The 16,579-nt window shown below is 42.7% G+C and overlaps 1 protein-coding gene across 6 annotated transcripts in view; it reads left to right on the top strand.

Moving 5' to 3' along the window:
- LOC139260091 (islet cell autoantigen 1-like protein) overlaps positions 1-16,579 on the top strand; it is a 188,873-nt gene that overhangs the window by 14,772 nt on the left and 157,522 nt on the right. For 3 of the 6 annotated variants that reach the window (XM_070876242.1, XM_070876238.1, XM_070876244.1), the window contains exons 1-3: positions 903-973; positions 12,232-12,274; positions 13,768-13,936. In XM_070876242.1, the coding sequence (XP_070732343.1) occupies positions 937-973; positions 12,232-12,274; positions 13,768-13,936 (249 nt within the window). In that variant the 5' untranslated portion in view covers positions 903-936. Of the gene's footprint in view, positions 1-902; positions 974-12,231; positions 12,275-13,767; positions 13,937-16,579 lie in introns of those variants that run through there. The other 3 variants (XM_070876239.1, XM_070876241.1, XM_070876243.1) reach the window with 2 other exon arrangements.

The following is a 16,579-nucleotide window of genomic DNA, read 5'->3' as shown; positions in this document are numbered from 1 at the left end:
CTCTCTCTCCCTCCCGCCTCCCCTCTTTCTCTTTCTCTCTCTCTCTCTCCCTCCCGCCTCCCCTCTTTCTCTTTCTCTCTCTCTCTCTCTCTCCCGCCTCCCCTCTTTCTCTTTCTCTCTCTCTCTCCCGCCTCCCCTCTTTCTCTTTCTCTCTCTCTCTCTGAAAAACTGTTGTCTTGTGTACTCTTTAAACGTCAAATCCAATTTACAAGTATTGATTCAGCTCCCCTAGCCCTATGATTAACACCTGTTCAAGACTAACACTTACAGCTGACTGACAGTTAACTGCCGCTGGCGGGCAACTTCTGTTAACTACAGTTTTAAAGTTCTAGGTTTAAATCAAAATGTTAATCTAAATTTCACTTTTTACAGCTTTTACTTACCCAGTTACCCAGAAATTTCCACTCTTTCCAAATTACCAAACCTATCTATATCCCTTTGCAAACTCTTCGCGTTCTCCTCACAGCTTTCTTTCCAACCTAGCTTTGTATCGTCAGCAAACTTGGATACATTGAGCTCGGTCCCTTCATCTAAGTCATTAATATAGATCGTAAATAGCTGTGGCCCCAGCGCTGATCCTTGCGGCACCCCACTAGTTACAGCCTGGCAACCTGAAAAAGACCCATTTATCCCTACTCTCTGTTTTCTGTCCGTTAACCAATCCTCAATCCATGTTGATACATTACCCCCAACCCTATGAGTCCTTAACTTGTGTAACAACCTTTTATGTGGCACCTTAATGAATGCCTTTTGGAAATCCAAATACATTACATCCATTGGTTACCCTTTATCTAACCTGCTAGTTACATCTTCAAAAAACTCCAATAAATTTGTCAAATGTGATTTCCTTTTCATAAAACCATGCTGACTCTGCCGAACGGATGAGACGTTAAACCGAGGCCCTGTTTGCCCTCTCAGATAGACATAAAAGATCCTATGGCACTATTCAAAGAAGAGCAGGAGGACACTCAAGGTATTCCGACCAATATTTATCCCTCAAAAACATCACTTAAAAACAGATTATCTGGTCATTTATCTCTGCTGTTTGAGCTTGTTGGGCACTTATTGTTTAAAGTGCTGGTCTCTCAACAGAATGATTGATTGCTATTGGGAAAGTGACAACATTAAATTTTTAATCTCTGGCTTCTGAGTTTCCTACATTACAACAGCTACTACACTTCAAAACTACTTCATTGGCTGCTTCCAGTATATTTGCTGTAGTTTCTGGTTTACACACACCAGTGTGTGCCAGCAGTTGACATAAACCAGATTTAAGAACAGATATGTCGGGAGTGGAAATGGTGGGAGTCTTTCAGATAGTTGTAAAAAAAAATCCTGTATGCTGGAAAACAAAACAACCCGGCCCGCTAGCAGGTCTGTCAACATTCAAAAAGAAAAGACCAGTTGGTGCTTTTGGGTGGGGCTCAAATCTAAAAATGTCTCTCCTAAAATGTTAACCTACTTTTCTATTTACTGAAAATATAATAGTGTAGTCAGCATGGAGTGCAAGAGGGAAGGTCATACTTGACCAACCTTATTGAACTCTTTGAAGAAGTAACAAAGTATAGACCTAGGTAATGCAATAGATGTAATATACTTGGATTTTTGAAAGGCCTTCGATAAGGTACCACATAAGTTAAGATCGGAGCTGGGACCCCAGCTATTTACAGTATACATTAATGATTTAAACGAAGGAATTGAATGTAATAGCTCCAAGTTTGCAGATGAGTGGGTGGCAGTGTGAGCTGTGAGGAGGATGCTAAGAGGCTGCGGGGTGACTTGGACAGGTTAGGTGCGTGGGCAAATGCATGGCAGATGTGATATAATGTAAATAAATGTGAGGTTATCCACTTTGGTGGTAAAAACAGGAAGGCAGATTATTATCTGAATGGTGATGGATTAGTAAAAGGGGAGGTACAACAAGACCGGAGTGTCATGGTACATCAGTCATTGGAAGTTGGCATACAGGTACAGCAGGTGGTGAAGAAGGCAAATGGCATGTTGGCCTTCATAGCGAGAGGATTTGAGCATAGGAGCAGGGAGGTCTTACTACAGTTGTACAGGGCTTTGGTGAGGCCATACCTTGAATATTGTGTACAGTTTTGGTCTCCTAATCTGAGGAAGGACATTCTTGTTGTTGAGGGAGTGCAGCGAAGGTTCACCAGACTGATTCCCGGGATGACAGGACTGACTTATGAAGAAAGACTGGATCAACTAGGCTTGTATTCAATGGAATTTAGAATGAGGGGATCTCATAGAAACATATACAATTCTGACGGGATTGCACAGGTTAGATGCAGGAAGAATGTTCCCGATGTTGGAGAAGTCTAGAACCAGGGGTCACAGTCTAAGGATAAGGAGTAAGTCATTTAAGACCGAGATGAGGAGAAACTTCTTCACTCAGTTGTGAACCTGTGGAATTCTCTACCGCAGAGAGTTGTTGATGTCAGTTCGTTAGATATATTCAAAAGGGAGTTAGATGTGGACCTACGGCTAAAGGGATCAAGGGGTATGGAGAGAAAGCAAGAATGGGGTACTGAAGTTGCATGATCTGCCATGATATTGAATGGTGGTGCAGGCTCGAAGGGTCGAATGGCCTACTCCTGCACCTATTTTCTATGTTTCTATGTGGACTCGGGACAAGAAGCAGAATGGATAGCAAGCTGGCTACAAAATAGAAAACAGAGTAGGGGTGAAGGGTAGTTACTCAGATTGGCAAGAGGTGGGAAGTGATGTTCCTGAAGGATCAGTGCTGGGACCACTGTTGTTCACTATTTACATAAGTGATTTGGACTCGGTAATTGGAAGTACAATTTCAAACTTTGAGGATGGCACCAAATTGGTGGGTACAGCTAATAGAGTAAGATTGCGACAAAATTCAATAAGACATTAATAAACTTGCAGAATGGGTGTGTAATTGTCAAATTAATTTCAATATAGATAAGTGTGAGGTGGTGTATTTTGGTAGGAGGCATAAACAGGCCACAAAAACATGCAAAAAAGATTCACAACGATGATATCAGAACTGAGAGTATATATTTGCAAGGAAATATGAGCTTTGGAAAATAAGAATCCAAATGGGGTAGAGGAGCAAAGGAATCTAGGGGTAAAGACTGACAAATCACTAAAAGCAACAAAGTAGGCTAACGAGGCCATAAAAATGCAAATAAAGCATTGATTAATTTCTAGAGGAATAGAATTGTAAAGCAAAGAAATTATGTTAAAATTGTATTGAATATTGGTTAGACCAGACTTCAGTACTGAGTACAATTCCCATCTCCATATTACAAAAAGGTTATAGAGGCACTGGGGAAGGTGCAAAAAAGATTCACAACGATGATACCAGAACTGAGAGTATATACTTGCAAGGAAAGGCTGAACAGGCTGGGGCTCTTTTTTTTTTCTAAAGAGGAGACTGAGGGGTGACCTGTTATAGGCCTTTAAAATTATGAAGGGGGTCGATATGGTAGATGTAGAGAAGATGTTTCCACTTGGCGTTGGGGGGGGGGGGGAGAGGAGACCAAAACTAGGGGCCATCAATATAAGATAAAATAAAAGTCATTTAATACATCCAATAGCGAATTCAGGAGAAACTTCTTTACACAGAGAGTGGTTAGAATGTGAAACTTGCTGCCGCAGGGTGTGGTTAAGGCGAATAGCATAGATGCATTTGAGGGGGAGCTAGATAAACAAACACATGAAGAAGAAAGAAATAGAAGGATATGGTGAAGGTTGATATGAAGAGGGGTGGGAGGAAGCTCTTGTGGAGCATAAACATCGGCATAGACAAGTTGAGCTGAATGGCTTGTTTCTATGTTGTAGACTCTTTGGCCCCAATTTTGCCCAGCACAGCAATTTTTCTGGCGCTGAAGGTTAGTTTAAAGATTCGATAATGTTGGGGCGCGAGCGTCGACTACCAGTGCCAGAATGTTTGGTGTAATACATTCTGGCGCTGGTGTACATTGAAAAGTAGCTGACGCACCTTTTCTTGCCATAAGGCTAACTTTCCTCATTAACGTTTTTAAAAAAAAAAAAATCTGCGCACAGACACTAAACACCGTAGGAAAAAGCCTTACCTGTAGTTAAAGAAATCCGCACTGGCCCTCTACTATCACCGACCAAAGGAACTCCCTGGCTATTTTACATCAACTTTATGGAAGTTTAAAAATAAAGCTTCAAATTTATGGAACTGGAAAAATAAAACATAAAAGAAAACTTACCATTAATACTCCTCCTTCGCTGAGAGAAATGTAAGGAGGCAAATAAAACATAAATCTTCACCACCTTTTCCATCGAAGTTCCAAGTGGCCCAAAATTTTCAAAGATGTTCCTGAAGTCCAGGGCAGCCTTCAAAATCCACACGGCACGCAAAATCGCCAGATTAATAGTCTTCTCACCAAAAACATCAAAGGCAGCCTTCTCCAAATCCTCCACGCAACGGACTCAACCCGCTGCTATCCTAGGCTGAAGGTCCTCCACACAAGACAGTTCAACACACTCCAGGCACAAAGGAAACCATCACTGATTTTTAATAAAGACTGGACATTAAATTTTATTTATTAAATAATCCCCCTAAAAGTTTTAATGTTTTAATGCAGTGTTGGAATGTTTATGTGAATAATAAACAATAATATATTTGAAGGGATATTAAATTAGTGGAAAAATATCTTTGTACAATGGAATAAGGTCTGATCAACCTCATAAGTTTGTTTAGTACCTTGTTTTGAAGTCTACATCCCCTCTTGCCTTAGCCCATCAGCTGAAACCCTAATGTGTAACTTGTTTAAGTCCCGACTCAACTATTGCAATGTTCTTCTAGACGGGCTTGCATCCTCCACCTTCCTTAAACTTTAGCTCATCCAATACTCAGCTGGCCCATCACTCCTGTACTCGCTGCCCTACATTGGCTCCTGGTCCAAAGACGCCTCCAATTTATGACCTCAGCCGCCCTAACACTACCCTCCTCCAGCCCTAAAATTCCCACCAGAACTCTACATTCTTTTCTCTTTTGACCCATCATTGGCAGCTGTGCCTTCAGCCGTCTAGGCCCCACATTCAGGCATTTACTCACTGAGCCTCTCCGCCTCCCTCTTCTCCTTTAAGACCATTGCAGACCCTGATTTTCGACATCCCTCCTAATAGCTCCTTTCTCGGCTGGGTATCCCTTTAAGGTCTGAGTACACTTGTGTGAAGCACCTTGAGACATTTTTAAATGTTAAAGGTGTAATTTAAAAGATGGTTGATGCATTTAAAGCTCCTTAACAATAGGAGGTGCCTAATGACAACTTAATTCCCAATCAGATGTTCTTACCGATCTCAACATGTCAACGGATTCAACATGTCAAATGACCTCATTCCTTGTAACCTATACGCTTAAATGAAACAGGAGCATGTTCCTGTACTAAGGTGTTTATAGATCTAGACTGGGTCAGGATCACTAATACATGCACCATGGTCCTGTATTGCATGTATCAGTGACCCAGAACAAGTCAGAATCCACGAACACCATAGTACTAGAACCTGCGCCTGTATCATTTAAACTTATAGGTTACAAGGAATGAGGCCATTTGACATGTTGAGTCCATTCCTTTATCCAAAAATATTTAGTAGTACTACATTAAAAGATGAAGTGCAGGAGTCGGGTTAAAAGTCCAAAATAAATATGTTTATTAAACATTTGTATAGCATAGTTGTACTTAGCTTAACATGACTTATCTTTAAACATTCATAACTTTAAAAACTTTAATGAATTACGTGGCAAACTTTCAAATGAACAAACAAACAAGCCATCTACCCTCCTCCTTAGTGCTGTGTGCCACTCCTGCCCAAGTAGATGCTGCTACTCCTGCACGTGCCCATTGCAGACTTCTGCTTCCTTGCCCCCCACACCCTGAGGTTTATTCTGTATTTTTTCCGACGCGGCGTTTCTTGCTGTTGGATTACGACCGGGTCAGAGCCAGCATGTGCCATTGTGGAAGGCCCGGGTTCCTTTTCATAATCAGCCTCAGCCTGTGGATCAACCGCTGATTTTGGTGTGGAGTAGAAAACGTTTCTCGCAGCAATGACAGCCTGGGTGAGCCCTCCTATTGCTGCTGCTACCTCTGGTATCTGTCCTGAAAGTCTTGCCACCTGTAATGACAGTCCCACAATTTCTCCCCTCACCTCACTTATTCCTCCAGCCAGTGTTGCTACTTCATCTCTTAGTCCCCCTAACTCTACCCTCACACCATCAAAGACTTCCAGGAGCAATTGCGATTGTTAGCTGTTCTTCCCGCTCATCCCCACAAGATGTCCTATGTTCTCTGCAACCTGTGTTTCTGCATCAGCTCTCCCTTCCACCTTCCTTTGACATCTCGCAGGTTTGGCTTGCTGCGACACACCTCAGATGGCACACCTAGAAATGTCCCGTCGGTTGATTCACTCAGGAAAGGGCTTGGAATCCTCGTGGGGTTCAGCATCTCCAAATCCAGGATAACCGTCTCGTTGTCGAAGTCTTCTTGCTGCCCATCATTCTCCTGATGTAGAATATCTGGAGTGGCCGTTTTCTGAACATGCTCTTGTTCAACTTCAGGTGCACCTTCTGTCTCCTCCTCCAACATCTGCAAAACATAAGAGGCTTGGTTAGCAGCATTGAGGAAGGAGAAGTGTAGGCAGCACACGCAGTGCGTAACATTTAGCCAACCCAGACTGTCATTTGCAGGGCTTACCCTCTATTGGAAAACTGGGACCAGCTTCTGAGTTGATGGTTGGTCTTCTCCTGTAACATTTAATCATATACGCTATCCTCTGCTCCACAGCTGTTAGTTGCAGCCTACTTGGCGGACCTCCTTTAGTTTGTGACAATTCTCAGTTGATCTGTGACACCATCTTCTGCAAAGATGAAAATGGAACCTTTTAAGAGAGGGTCCTTCTGAACACATGCGCACACGCACACATGAATCACTTTTACAGATGTTATTGCAGTGCATAAATATAAATATATTAAAAAAACAAAATAAATGTAAATATAAATTATTACTTACAGTCACTGCTTGTCTGAGGTCCTGCCACTTATTTTTCAGCTGCGCAGCGGTTCTCGGGGTGATGGACATTGCATTAAACTCGACTGAGCCCTGGTCCCAAACTTTTGCGAGTACAGAGGGTTTAAGTTTCTTTTTACTAAAGCTCCCCTTGTTTTCAAGAACTTCCCATCTACTCTCAATTAAGTCTGCCAGGGGCTCAATTTCTTCTGCGAGAAATCTCTTGGCCCTTACAGCTTCCCCTTCTCCGCCTCCGTCTCTGCCCCTTTTACTTTCTCTGCGCCCTTCCCTTGCAGCCATCTCGTTATTGAAGATGTATTTCCTACCTGAAAATCCACCTCTGCCACCAATGGATTCTCACTGGTGATCCAGACAATCCCCACACGTGCTGATTTTTTTTTTTACTGCGCATGCGCAGTGATTTTTTTTTTCCTTCTGTGCATGGGCGTTTGCGCAATGAGTTGGTCATTTTTTAAATTTAAAAACATTGTTTAAATGCATGCGCTGTGTGTTTTAGGCGCACACTCTAAGCACCGGCTCCCAAGATCGACTCGGGTAGCGCCGGTGCGACATAAAGATTATGTTTTTCGGAAACTTGGGATTTTTTTTTTTCCAGCACAGATGGTCCACAAAGAAACGTGCATTCAGGCCAGTGTACACCATTATTTTTGCTTGGGGGGAAAATTGGGGCCCAAATAATTCTATATAATTTCTTCTCGGATACTACTGTGCTGTTGCAAAGTTAGTTGAGGATGAGTTTTTGTCTCTGGCGTCTCAAGTTTCCGTGCAGGACATTGTATTGGTAACCAAGTCCACATAAGAATAAAAGAACTTGCATTTATATAACGCCCTTTCGTGTCTTAAAGCATTTTACAACCAATGGATTACTTTTGAAGTGCATTGGGAAAGTAGCAACATTAAATTTTTAATCTCTGGCTTCTGAGTTTCCTACATTACAACAGCTACTACACTTCAAAACTACTTCATTGGCTGCTTCCAATTACTGGTGATCGATCAGGAGTGAGCCGAAACAAATATCAGCAGATACTACTTTTCAGTCAGCAGTGGCTTAGTGGGTAGCGCGCTCTCCTCTGAGTCAGAAGGTTGTGTATTCGAGTCCCACTCCACAGACTTTGAGCATAAATCCAGGCGGACACTTCAGTGCAGTATTGAGGGAATGCTGCACTGTCTGAGGTGCCGTCTTTCGGATGAGACATTAAACCGAGGCCATGTCTGCTCTCTTGCGTGGATGTAAAAGTTATATGGTTCAACTATTCAGTGCTTTACACAACAAAGTTATGTGGAGAGCTCTGTTGCAGTTTTTTTGCTGGAGAGACTATTTTAGCCTTTACAGTGCCTGCCCAACAACAGCAACTTGCATTTATACAGTGCTTTTAACATAGGAAAAGGTCCCAAGGCACTTCACAGGAGTGTAATCAGACAAAAATCGACACCAAGCCAAAGGAGATATTAGGACAGGTGACTAAAAGCTTGGCCGATGAGGTAGGTTTTAAGGAGCATCTTAAAGGAGGAGATAGAGGTGGAGTGGTTTAGGGAAGAAATTCCAAAGCTTGGGGTCTAGACGGCTGAAAGCACGGCCACCAATGTTGGGTCACAAAACAGATAGTAAGAGCTACAAAAGGGGAGTATGAAAAGAAACTTGCAAGGGATATCAAAAGCAAAACACAGAATTTTTACAATTATATTAGGAAAAAGTCAGGAGCAGTGTTGGTCCCTTAAAAATTGAAAGCGATAATATTGTCAATGATAAGGAAATGGCGAACATGTTGAAAAATTAATTTGCATCAGTATTTACGGTAGAAGAAGAGGATAGCATGCCAGATATCCCAAGAAAACGAATCGGGGACTCAATAAGATGAATGTAACAGTAATGAAGAAAATATTAGCACTAAAGCGTAACACATCCCCAGGACCAGATGATTGTTATCCCAGGGTTTTAAAGGAAGTAGGTGAGCACATTGCAGATGCCCTAACTAGAATCTTCCAATGTTCTTTCGATTCAGGATTTAGTTGGGAAAATTGTGCATGTCACTCCATTATTTAAGAATGACGAGGGAATTACAGACCAGTTAACCTAACATCTGTTGTCAGGAAGTTGCTAGAATCTATCATTGAGGATAGGATTGATCAGAGCGAGCCAGCATGGAATTGTGAAAGGTAGGTCATGCCTGACAAATCTGATTGAATTTTTTGAAGAAGTGACTAAAGTATGGTCAGGGGAAGGTCTATGGATGTTATTTATATAGACTTCCAGAAGGCATTTAAGTAGCAGTACACGGAATTGAGGGCAAATTATTGACCTGGTTAGGAAACTGGTTGAGCGGCAAGAGCCAGATAGTAGGGATAATGGGTAGGTACTCAAATTGGCAGGATGTAACTAGTAGTGTCCCAAAGGAATCTGTGTTGGGGCCTCAACTATTCACAGTATTTATTAACGACTTAGATGGCATAGAAAGTCATATATCCAAATTTGCCAATGACGCAAAGATAGGCAGCATTGTAGGCAGTGTAGATGAAAGCATAAAATTACAAAGGGATAGCGACAGATTAAGTGGGCAAAACTGTGGCAAATGGATTTCTATATAAGCAAATGTGAGGTCATTTGGATCTAAAAGAGATAGAACAAGATATTTGCTAAATGGTGAAAAGCTAAAAACAATGGAGGTCCAGAGACTTGGGGATCCAGGTACACAGATTATTAAAATGTCATAAACAAATGCAGAAAATAATCAAAAAAGCTAATGGAATGCTGGCCTTTATATCTAGAGGACAAGAGTACAAGGGGGTAGAAAGTTTGCTGCATCTATACAAAGTCCTGGTTAGACCACAACTGGAGTACTGTGAGCAATTCTGGGCACCACACCTTAGGAAGGTTATATTGGCCTTGGAAGGAGTGCAGTGTTTACCAGAATGATACCCGGTCTTCAAGGGTTAAGTTACGAGGAGAGATTACACAAATTAGGGTTGTATTCCCTAGAATTTAGAAGGCTGAGGAGTGATCTGATCGAAATTTTCAACGTATTAAGGGGAACAGATACAATAGATAGAGAGAAATTATTTCCGCTGGTTGGAGATTCTAGGACTAGGGAGTATAGTCTAAAAATGAGAGAAAAGAAAGACTTGCATTTATATAGCGCCTTTCACGACCACTGGACGTCTCAAAGCGCTTTACAGCCAATGAAGTACTTTTGGAGTAGTAACTGTTGTAATGTGGGAAGCATGGCAGCCAATTTACGCAGAGCAAGCTCCCACAAACAGCACTGTGATAATGACCAGATAATCTGTTTTTGTTATGTTGATTGAGGAATAAATATTGGCCAGGACACCAGGGATAATCTCCTGCTCTTTTTCCAAATAGTGCCATGGGATCTTTCACGTTCACCTGAGAGGGCAGACGGGGCCTCGGTTTAAGGTCTAATCCGAAAGATGGCACCTCCGACAGTGCAGCATTCCCTCAGCACTGCACCGGATTGTTAACCTAGATGTATGTGCTCAAGTCCCTGGAGTGGGACTTGAACCTTCTGACTCAGTGCAGCACGCCCTTCCTTCTCTTTCAGGTGGACATGAAAAATCCCCAAGCACTGTTTCAAAGAAGAGCTAGGCAATTATCCCCGGTGTCCTGGCCAATATTTATCCCTCAATCAATATCACTAAAACAGATTATCTGATCATTATAACATTGCTGTTTGTGGGAGCTTGCTTTGTACAAATTTCCTACATCATCATCATAGGCAGTCCCTCAGAATCGAGGAAGACTTGCTTCCACTCTTAAAATGAGTCCTTAGGTGGCTGTACAGTCCAATACGAGAGCCACAGTCCCTGTCACAGGTGGGGCAGATAGTCATTCAGGGTAAGGGTGGGTGGGACTGGTTTGCCGCACGCTCTTTCCGCTGCCTGCGCTTGTTTTCTACGTGCTCTTGGCGATGAGACTCTAGGTGCTCAGCGTCTTCCTGGATGCATTTCCTCCACTTAGGGTGGCCAGGGACTCCCAGGTGTCAGTGGAGATGTTGCACTTTATCAGGGGGGAGGCTTTGAGGGTGTCCTTGTAACGTTTCCTCTGTCCACGTTTGCTGTGAAGGAGTTCCGAGTAGAGCGCTTGCTTTGGGATTCTTGTGTCAGGCATGCGAACAATGTGGCCTGTCCAGCGGAGCTGATCAAGTCTGGTCAGTGCTTCCATGCTGGGGATATTGGCCTGGTCGAGGACGCTGATGTCTGTGCGTCTGTCCTCCATGGTGATTTGTAGGATCTTGCAGAGACATCATTGGTGGTATCTCTCCAGCAACTTGAGGTGTCTACAGTACATGGTCCATGTCTCTGAGCCATACAGGAGGGCGGGTATTACTACAGCCCTGTTGTAGACCATGAGCTTGGTGGCAGTTTTGAGGGCCTGGTCTTCAAACACTCTTTTCCTCAGGCGGCCGAAGGCTGCACTGGCGCACTGGAGGCGGTGTTGGATCTTGTCGTCAATGCTTGCTCTTGTTGATAAGAGGCTCCCGAGGTATGGGAAATGGTCCACGTTGTCCAGGGCCGCGCAGTGGATCTTGATGACTGGGGGGCAGTGCAGTGCGGCAAGGACAGACTGGTGGAGGTTGCTGATGTTTAGCATAAGGCCCATGCTTTCGTACGCCATGCTTTCGTACTGTCCCTCCCAATGCCTGCCCACAACCAAGCCTCGGACCACCTACCATCAAGAGCGCTACTCAGCGCCGAGCCTGCGGTCAACATCTAGCCATAGGCAACTAGGCTCATCTAGCAGTACTTGGCCTCCAGTCATCTTGGCCCCCCTTGCCACAGTTTTTCCTACATTACAACAGTGACTATACTTCAAAAAGTACTTGGTTCAAACTCATTGGCTGTAAAGCGTTTTGGGACGTCAGGTGGTCGTTAAAGGTGTTATATAAATGCAAGTCTCTTTAATTATATCCGTTTGATGGGATGCTTCTAACAGATGGCAAAGTCCCATTGATTGTAATTTCACATGCCCATTGTACTGAAATCCTAATGATGACACGATTATTGTTCCCGACATGAGACAGTGACAACACTTCAAAAAAGTACTTTTTTGGCTGTAAAGTGCTTTGGGATGCCCTGGAGTCGTGAAAGGCGCTGTATAAATGCAAATCTTTATTTTGTTAATTGTTCTGAGATTGAAAAGTTTGGATCTAATTGAGTCTGTTAATTCTCTGTTTAGGTTGCTCACAACAGGAACAGAACGCCATGGACAGTCATGAGGGGTAAGCCTTTATTAGTGCAACAGTAGTAATATTAGATGGCATTCTGATACTGTACCTAGAGGGTCCCAGAAACATGCAAGCGCATTACCAGGCCGTTACTCTGTTCCAGGTTTGAAGTGACATCACCAGGGCAAGACTCAGTTACCATCTCTGAGCTCGCATTTGTGACTTAAGTTCACTGATCAGGTTTCTGTGGTTTGTAGTGTTCTCCAAACTGGACACTTGCTGAGTAGAATTGGCCTCCACTTGATGTCTCCCCGCAGCCACACAGTGGAAATAGGGAAGTCTGCAGAAGGGGAGAATGGAGCCTGCATCTTGTCACTGTGCACTGGTGAACAAAGGTGTTCCACAATCCACCAATCACTGAGCAAGAACACCGCAGTTTGCATTCATCTACAGCAGTGGTTTAGCTCTGTGATTGATGGGTCACTCTTAGAATGATTTCACCTTGATGCTGTGTGTGCCTCAATTCTCCTCCTCCTAGCCTGTTGGCCAGTCACATTCTCAACTGTATCTCCTCTGGTTGTTCTCCAACCTTTCTGCTCCTGTGTCCTGTGGTCCATTCCTCTTTCATTCCTGCTGCTCTTTTGCCTTCCACTGCTGCGTTTTCTATTTATTTTTTTAGTGTTCTCCAATGGGATCAGAGAGTTCTATACTCCCTGGTTGGGCTCCTAATAATCCAGACCTCAGATTCACTGCGGTGGTAATTATTATCAGTAAACCAGCCGTTTGACCTCCAAGCAATGAAGGACACCAAAATAATCTTAAAATAGACGCCAAGAAATGTCTGCATATCTTTATCCAGCATAAACAATGAATTATCGAAACATAATTGTGCTACAGATAAATATTTATAGGTTGTAAAAAGGCCTTCAGATCCCTATCCCTCCCCCAGCCATACCAGGAGTTCCAGAGAGCGCGCAAATGGGACCTTCTCCCCAGCACCTTTGGGAAATAGCCTCTCTGTTTTCAGTCCTCACCTCAACCAGAAAGGTACCTTGTTCAAGAACAGAAATCTGTCCCCACAAATGAAAACTACCCTTCCCCAGTTTATTATGGATGTACATCCATCACTGGCGATTGGGGAGGAAGCTAAACAACTTTTACATTGAAAGGCCTGAAATAATGTATTCTGGAAATTGAATCAAATAGCAGATAAATGATATCCATTGGAACGTTCCAATCAAAGGGTTCAGAAGACTGCTGTTGGACTTCTGCCTGTTCTGTGTGTCTTGTATACATTGTACATTTATACAGCGATTGAAAAACATTTTTGATAGTGGTGACTGCTCCTCATTATTGTTGGTGGGTCCAACTACCCAGAATATGTGAATTTAATGTAGGACCCAGCATGAAATTGGGATATTTGAGGTTGTGAATTAATGCAGGGTTCACCAACCTCCACGTGACACTGCTTGGAAGCTGTCAGTGGGGAAAACAAAATGTAGTTTGGGGTTACTGAAGCAACAAGTGACTGGCTGTTGTTGTCATAGGTGTTCTGGAGAGATGTTCAACCGACATGTTCTCGACAACGACAAGTCGATGGTGAGCCAGATGCAGAAGAAATACTGGAAGACAAAGCAGGTGTTCATCAAAGCAACAGGGAAGAAAGAGGACGAGCATGTGGTGGCGTCTGACGCAGATTTAGATGCAAAGTTGGCGGTAGGTGTGCAAATCTGACCACCCTCGGTGCCAACACTCGGATATCAGTAAAACGTAATGGCAGACATATACAATTTTAATTACAGTGTCCACATGAACTGTCAAAAACACCCGGCATGCCTGGCTATAAATTCTATCCTTCCACATTTAGGCTGTGTGTGGAGATAGTTAACCTAAATAACACCAAGGTGAAGTAATAGTGACTACAGGTCTATCATTGGTAGGAAAAATTTGATGAAGTAAGAATATGACACAAGAAGTATATTGGCACAATACTAATGTACTGAGGAAGTGTTCTTTTCCCAATGTTTATTGGTACCAATATGCTAAATTAAACCCAATGACAACATTGATCTCCTGTTGTGTCAGCAGTGACTATAGACTATAGGCTATCCTGCCCTTTACTGAATTAAATAAAAATGCTGGCAGGTGTGTCAGCATCTGAGAAAAGATGTCAGTGTTTTGAGTGGAAACTGATGCATTCACCTGTCTTTTCTCTCTTCAGATGCTGACAGACCTGCTGTGTTTTCAATATTTTCTGTTTTCTATTTTCTTTTTAGTCTTTTGCTGTTTATTTTCTCTCTAACCTTGATCAATTAGTCTTTACTCACTGAGGACTGTTGTAGCAGTTTTGCAATAAATAAAAGTTGTACAGCGAAATCTGGATTTAATCTTTGGGTTTGAGTTTTGCCTTAACATCGGCCCGCAGGAAGCCTTCGACTGCAATTTTTGGCCCATTATTTTTCTTCTCCTTGATTTAGGGGCAGAAAGCTTCTGCGCAGCTTTTGATTCGTTGGCAGTAGTCACTCTAGAATAATACAGCACAGAAGCAAGCCATTTGGCCCATCGTGGCTCTGCCGGCTCTTTGGTAGAGCTGTCCAATTAATCCCACTCCCCTCTACCCATACCATAGAGCTGAGTAACAATCCACACCCACCTGGAGTCCAGTATGGCTCATCTTACTCAGTGTACCAGCCTCCAGTATTACACCAGATCCCGATTGAGGCAGAGAAACAGGAACTACCAGTATATGGAGTCCCTGACTTCCTGATGTTGGCCTTGTAAGAGGTGGGTGGAGGTTTGGCCCTTGACACGGCTGAATGGAAACTCCTGGAATTGGTGGGAACCTCGCGCACCCAAGTCCTTGTAATTTTCCAGTAGGTTCTGCTGGAGTTATGCCAGGAGTCTAGTGGAAGCCTGAGGAAATTCAGGCCCTACATGCCTGAAGCGTAACTTAATAGGTCTGGTAATGTTGTGGTTATGGTCCTGGACTAGAGGCAGAGGTTGAGAGTTCATATCCCACCATGGAAAGTGTATGAAATTGACCTGTATAAATCTGGCAATTTGTGGGCTAGCACCATAAGGAATGACCATGAAAGCTGCTGGATTGTTGTAAAAATCCAACTGCTTCACAAGTCCTTCAGGGAATGGAGTTGTCACACCTATCTAGTCTGGCTTACCCGTTACTCCAATCCTACACTATGTGGTTAACTCTTAATGCCCTCATGGCAACTAGGGATGGGCACTAAATACAGCCTTGCCAGCATTGTTCTATCCCAAAAATGTTTTTTTTTTTAAAAGCCAAACTTTAGAACCTTCTGCTCCAGGACCCTTCTGGTTAACAAGAAAAATGAGATTATATAAAACTAAACCAAAGGGCTTGTACGAATGCAAAGGATAGTAGAGATCCCATGGACTGGGAGAGATGTAAAGAACAACAAATGAATACTAAGATAGTAGTTACAGCTGCAAAAGAGGAATATGAGAAAAAACTTGAGGGATATCAAGGACAACACTAAAGATTTTAAGTATATTAAGAGACAGAGGGTGGCGAAGAATAATGTGGGCCCCTTAAAGACAGACACAGATGATATTGTAACTGAAAATCGGGAATGGGCATACTTGCTAAATATTTACTTTGTATTAGTCTTCACAGTAGAGGAAGAGGATAAAGTACCAGTGATACGAGGAAAAGTGAAAATAAATCAAGGACAGAAACATATTACATTTAATACAAGTTGTTTTTAAATTGGTGCTGGAGAAACTAATGAGACTAAAGAAGTAGATGAGGAAATTATAGATGCTCTCATCATGATTGTCCAAAACTCTCGAGTCAGGAATTATCCACTTGGATTGGAAAATTGCTGATAATATTTCACTATTTAAAAAGAGTAAGAGAGAGATAACCTGTGAAATTATAGGCATATTAGTCTAACATCAGTTGTGGTGAAGTTACTCAAATCTATTATTAGGACAGTGTGACTGAGCACTTGGACAAATTGGAGTTGAATAGAGAGAGCCAGCATGGATTTTTAAAGGGCAAGTCATGTCTAATGAACCTAGTTGAATTTTTTGAGGAGGTAACTAACATGGTAGGTATGGGAGTCCATTTGGATGTTATTTATATGAAATTCCAGAAAACGTTCGACAAGGTTCCACATAAGAGATTGTTAACAAAAATGAGAGCATCTGAGATTGGAGGCAACCTATTGACTTGGGTCGAAAATGTTTAGGAGGTAAGAGACAGAGTAGGGATAATTGGTATGTATTCCAGTTAGCAGGATGTGACTAGTGGCGTACTCCAGGGATCTGTATGGGGGCATCAGCTTTTCACTATATTTATCAATGAATTGGATGAAGGAA

The sequence above is a fragment of the Pristiophorus japonicus genome, chromosome 3 (genome assembly GCF_044704955.1).
Source record: "Pristiophorus japonicus isolate sPriJap1 chromosome 3, sPriJap1.hap1, whole genome shotgun sequence".
Lineage (NCBI taxonomy): Eukaryota > Metazoa > Chordata > Chondrichthyes > Pristiophoridae > Pristiophorus > Pristiophorus japonicus.
Note: the sequence above shows the minus strand (reverse complement) of the source record. Positions and strands in the feature narration are given on the sequence as shown.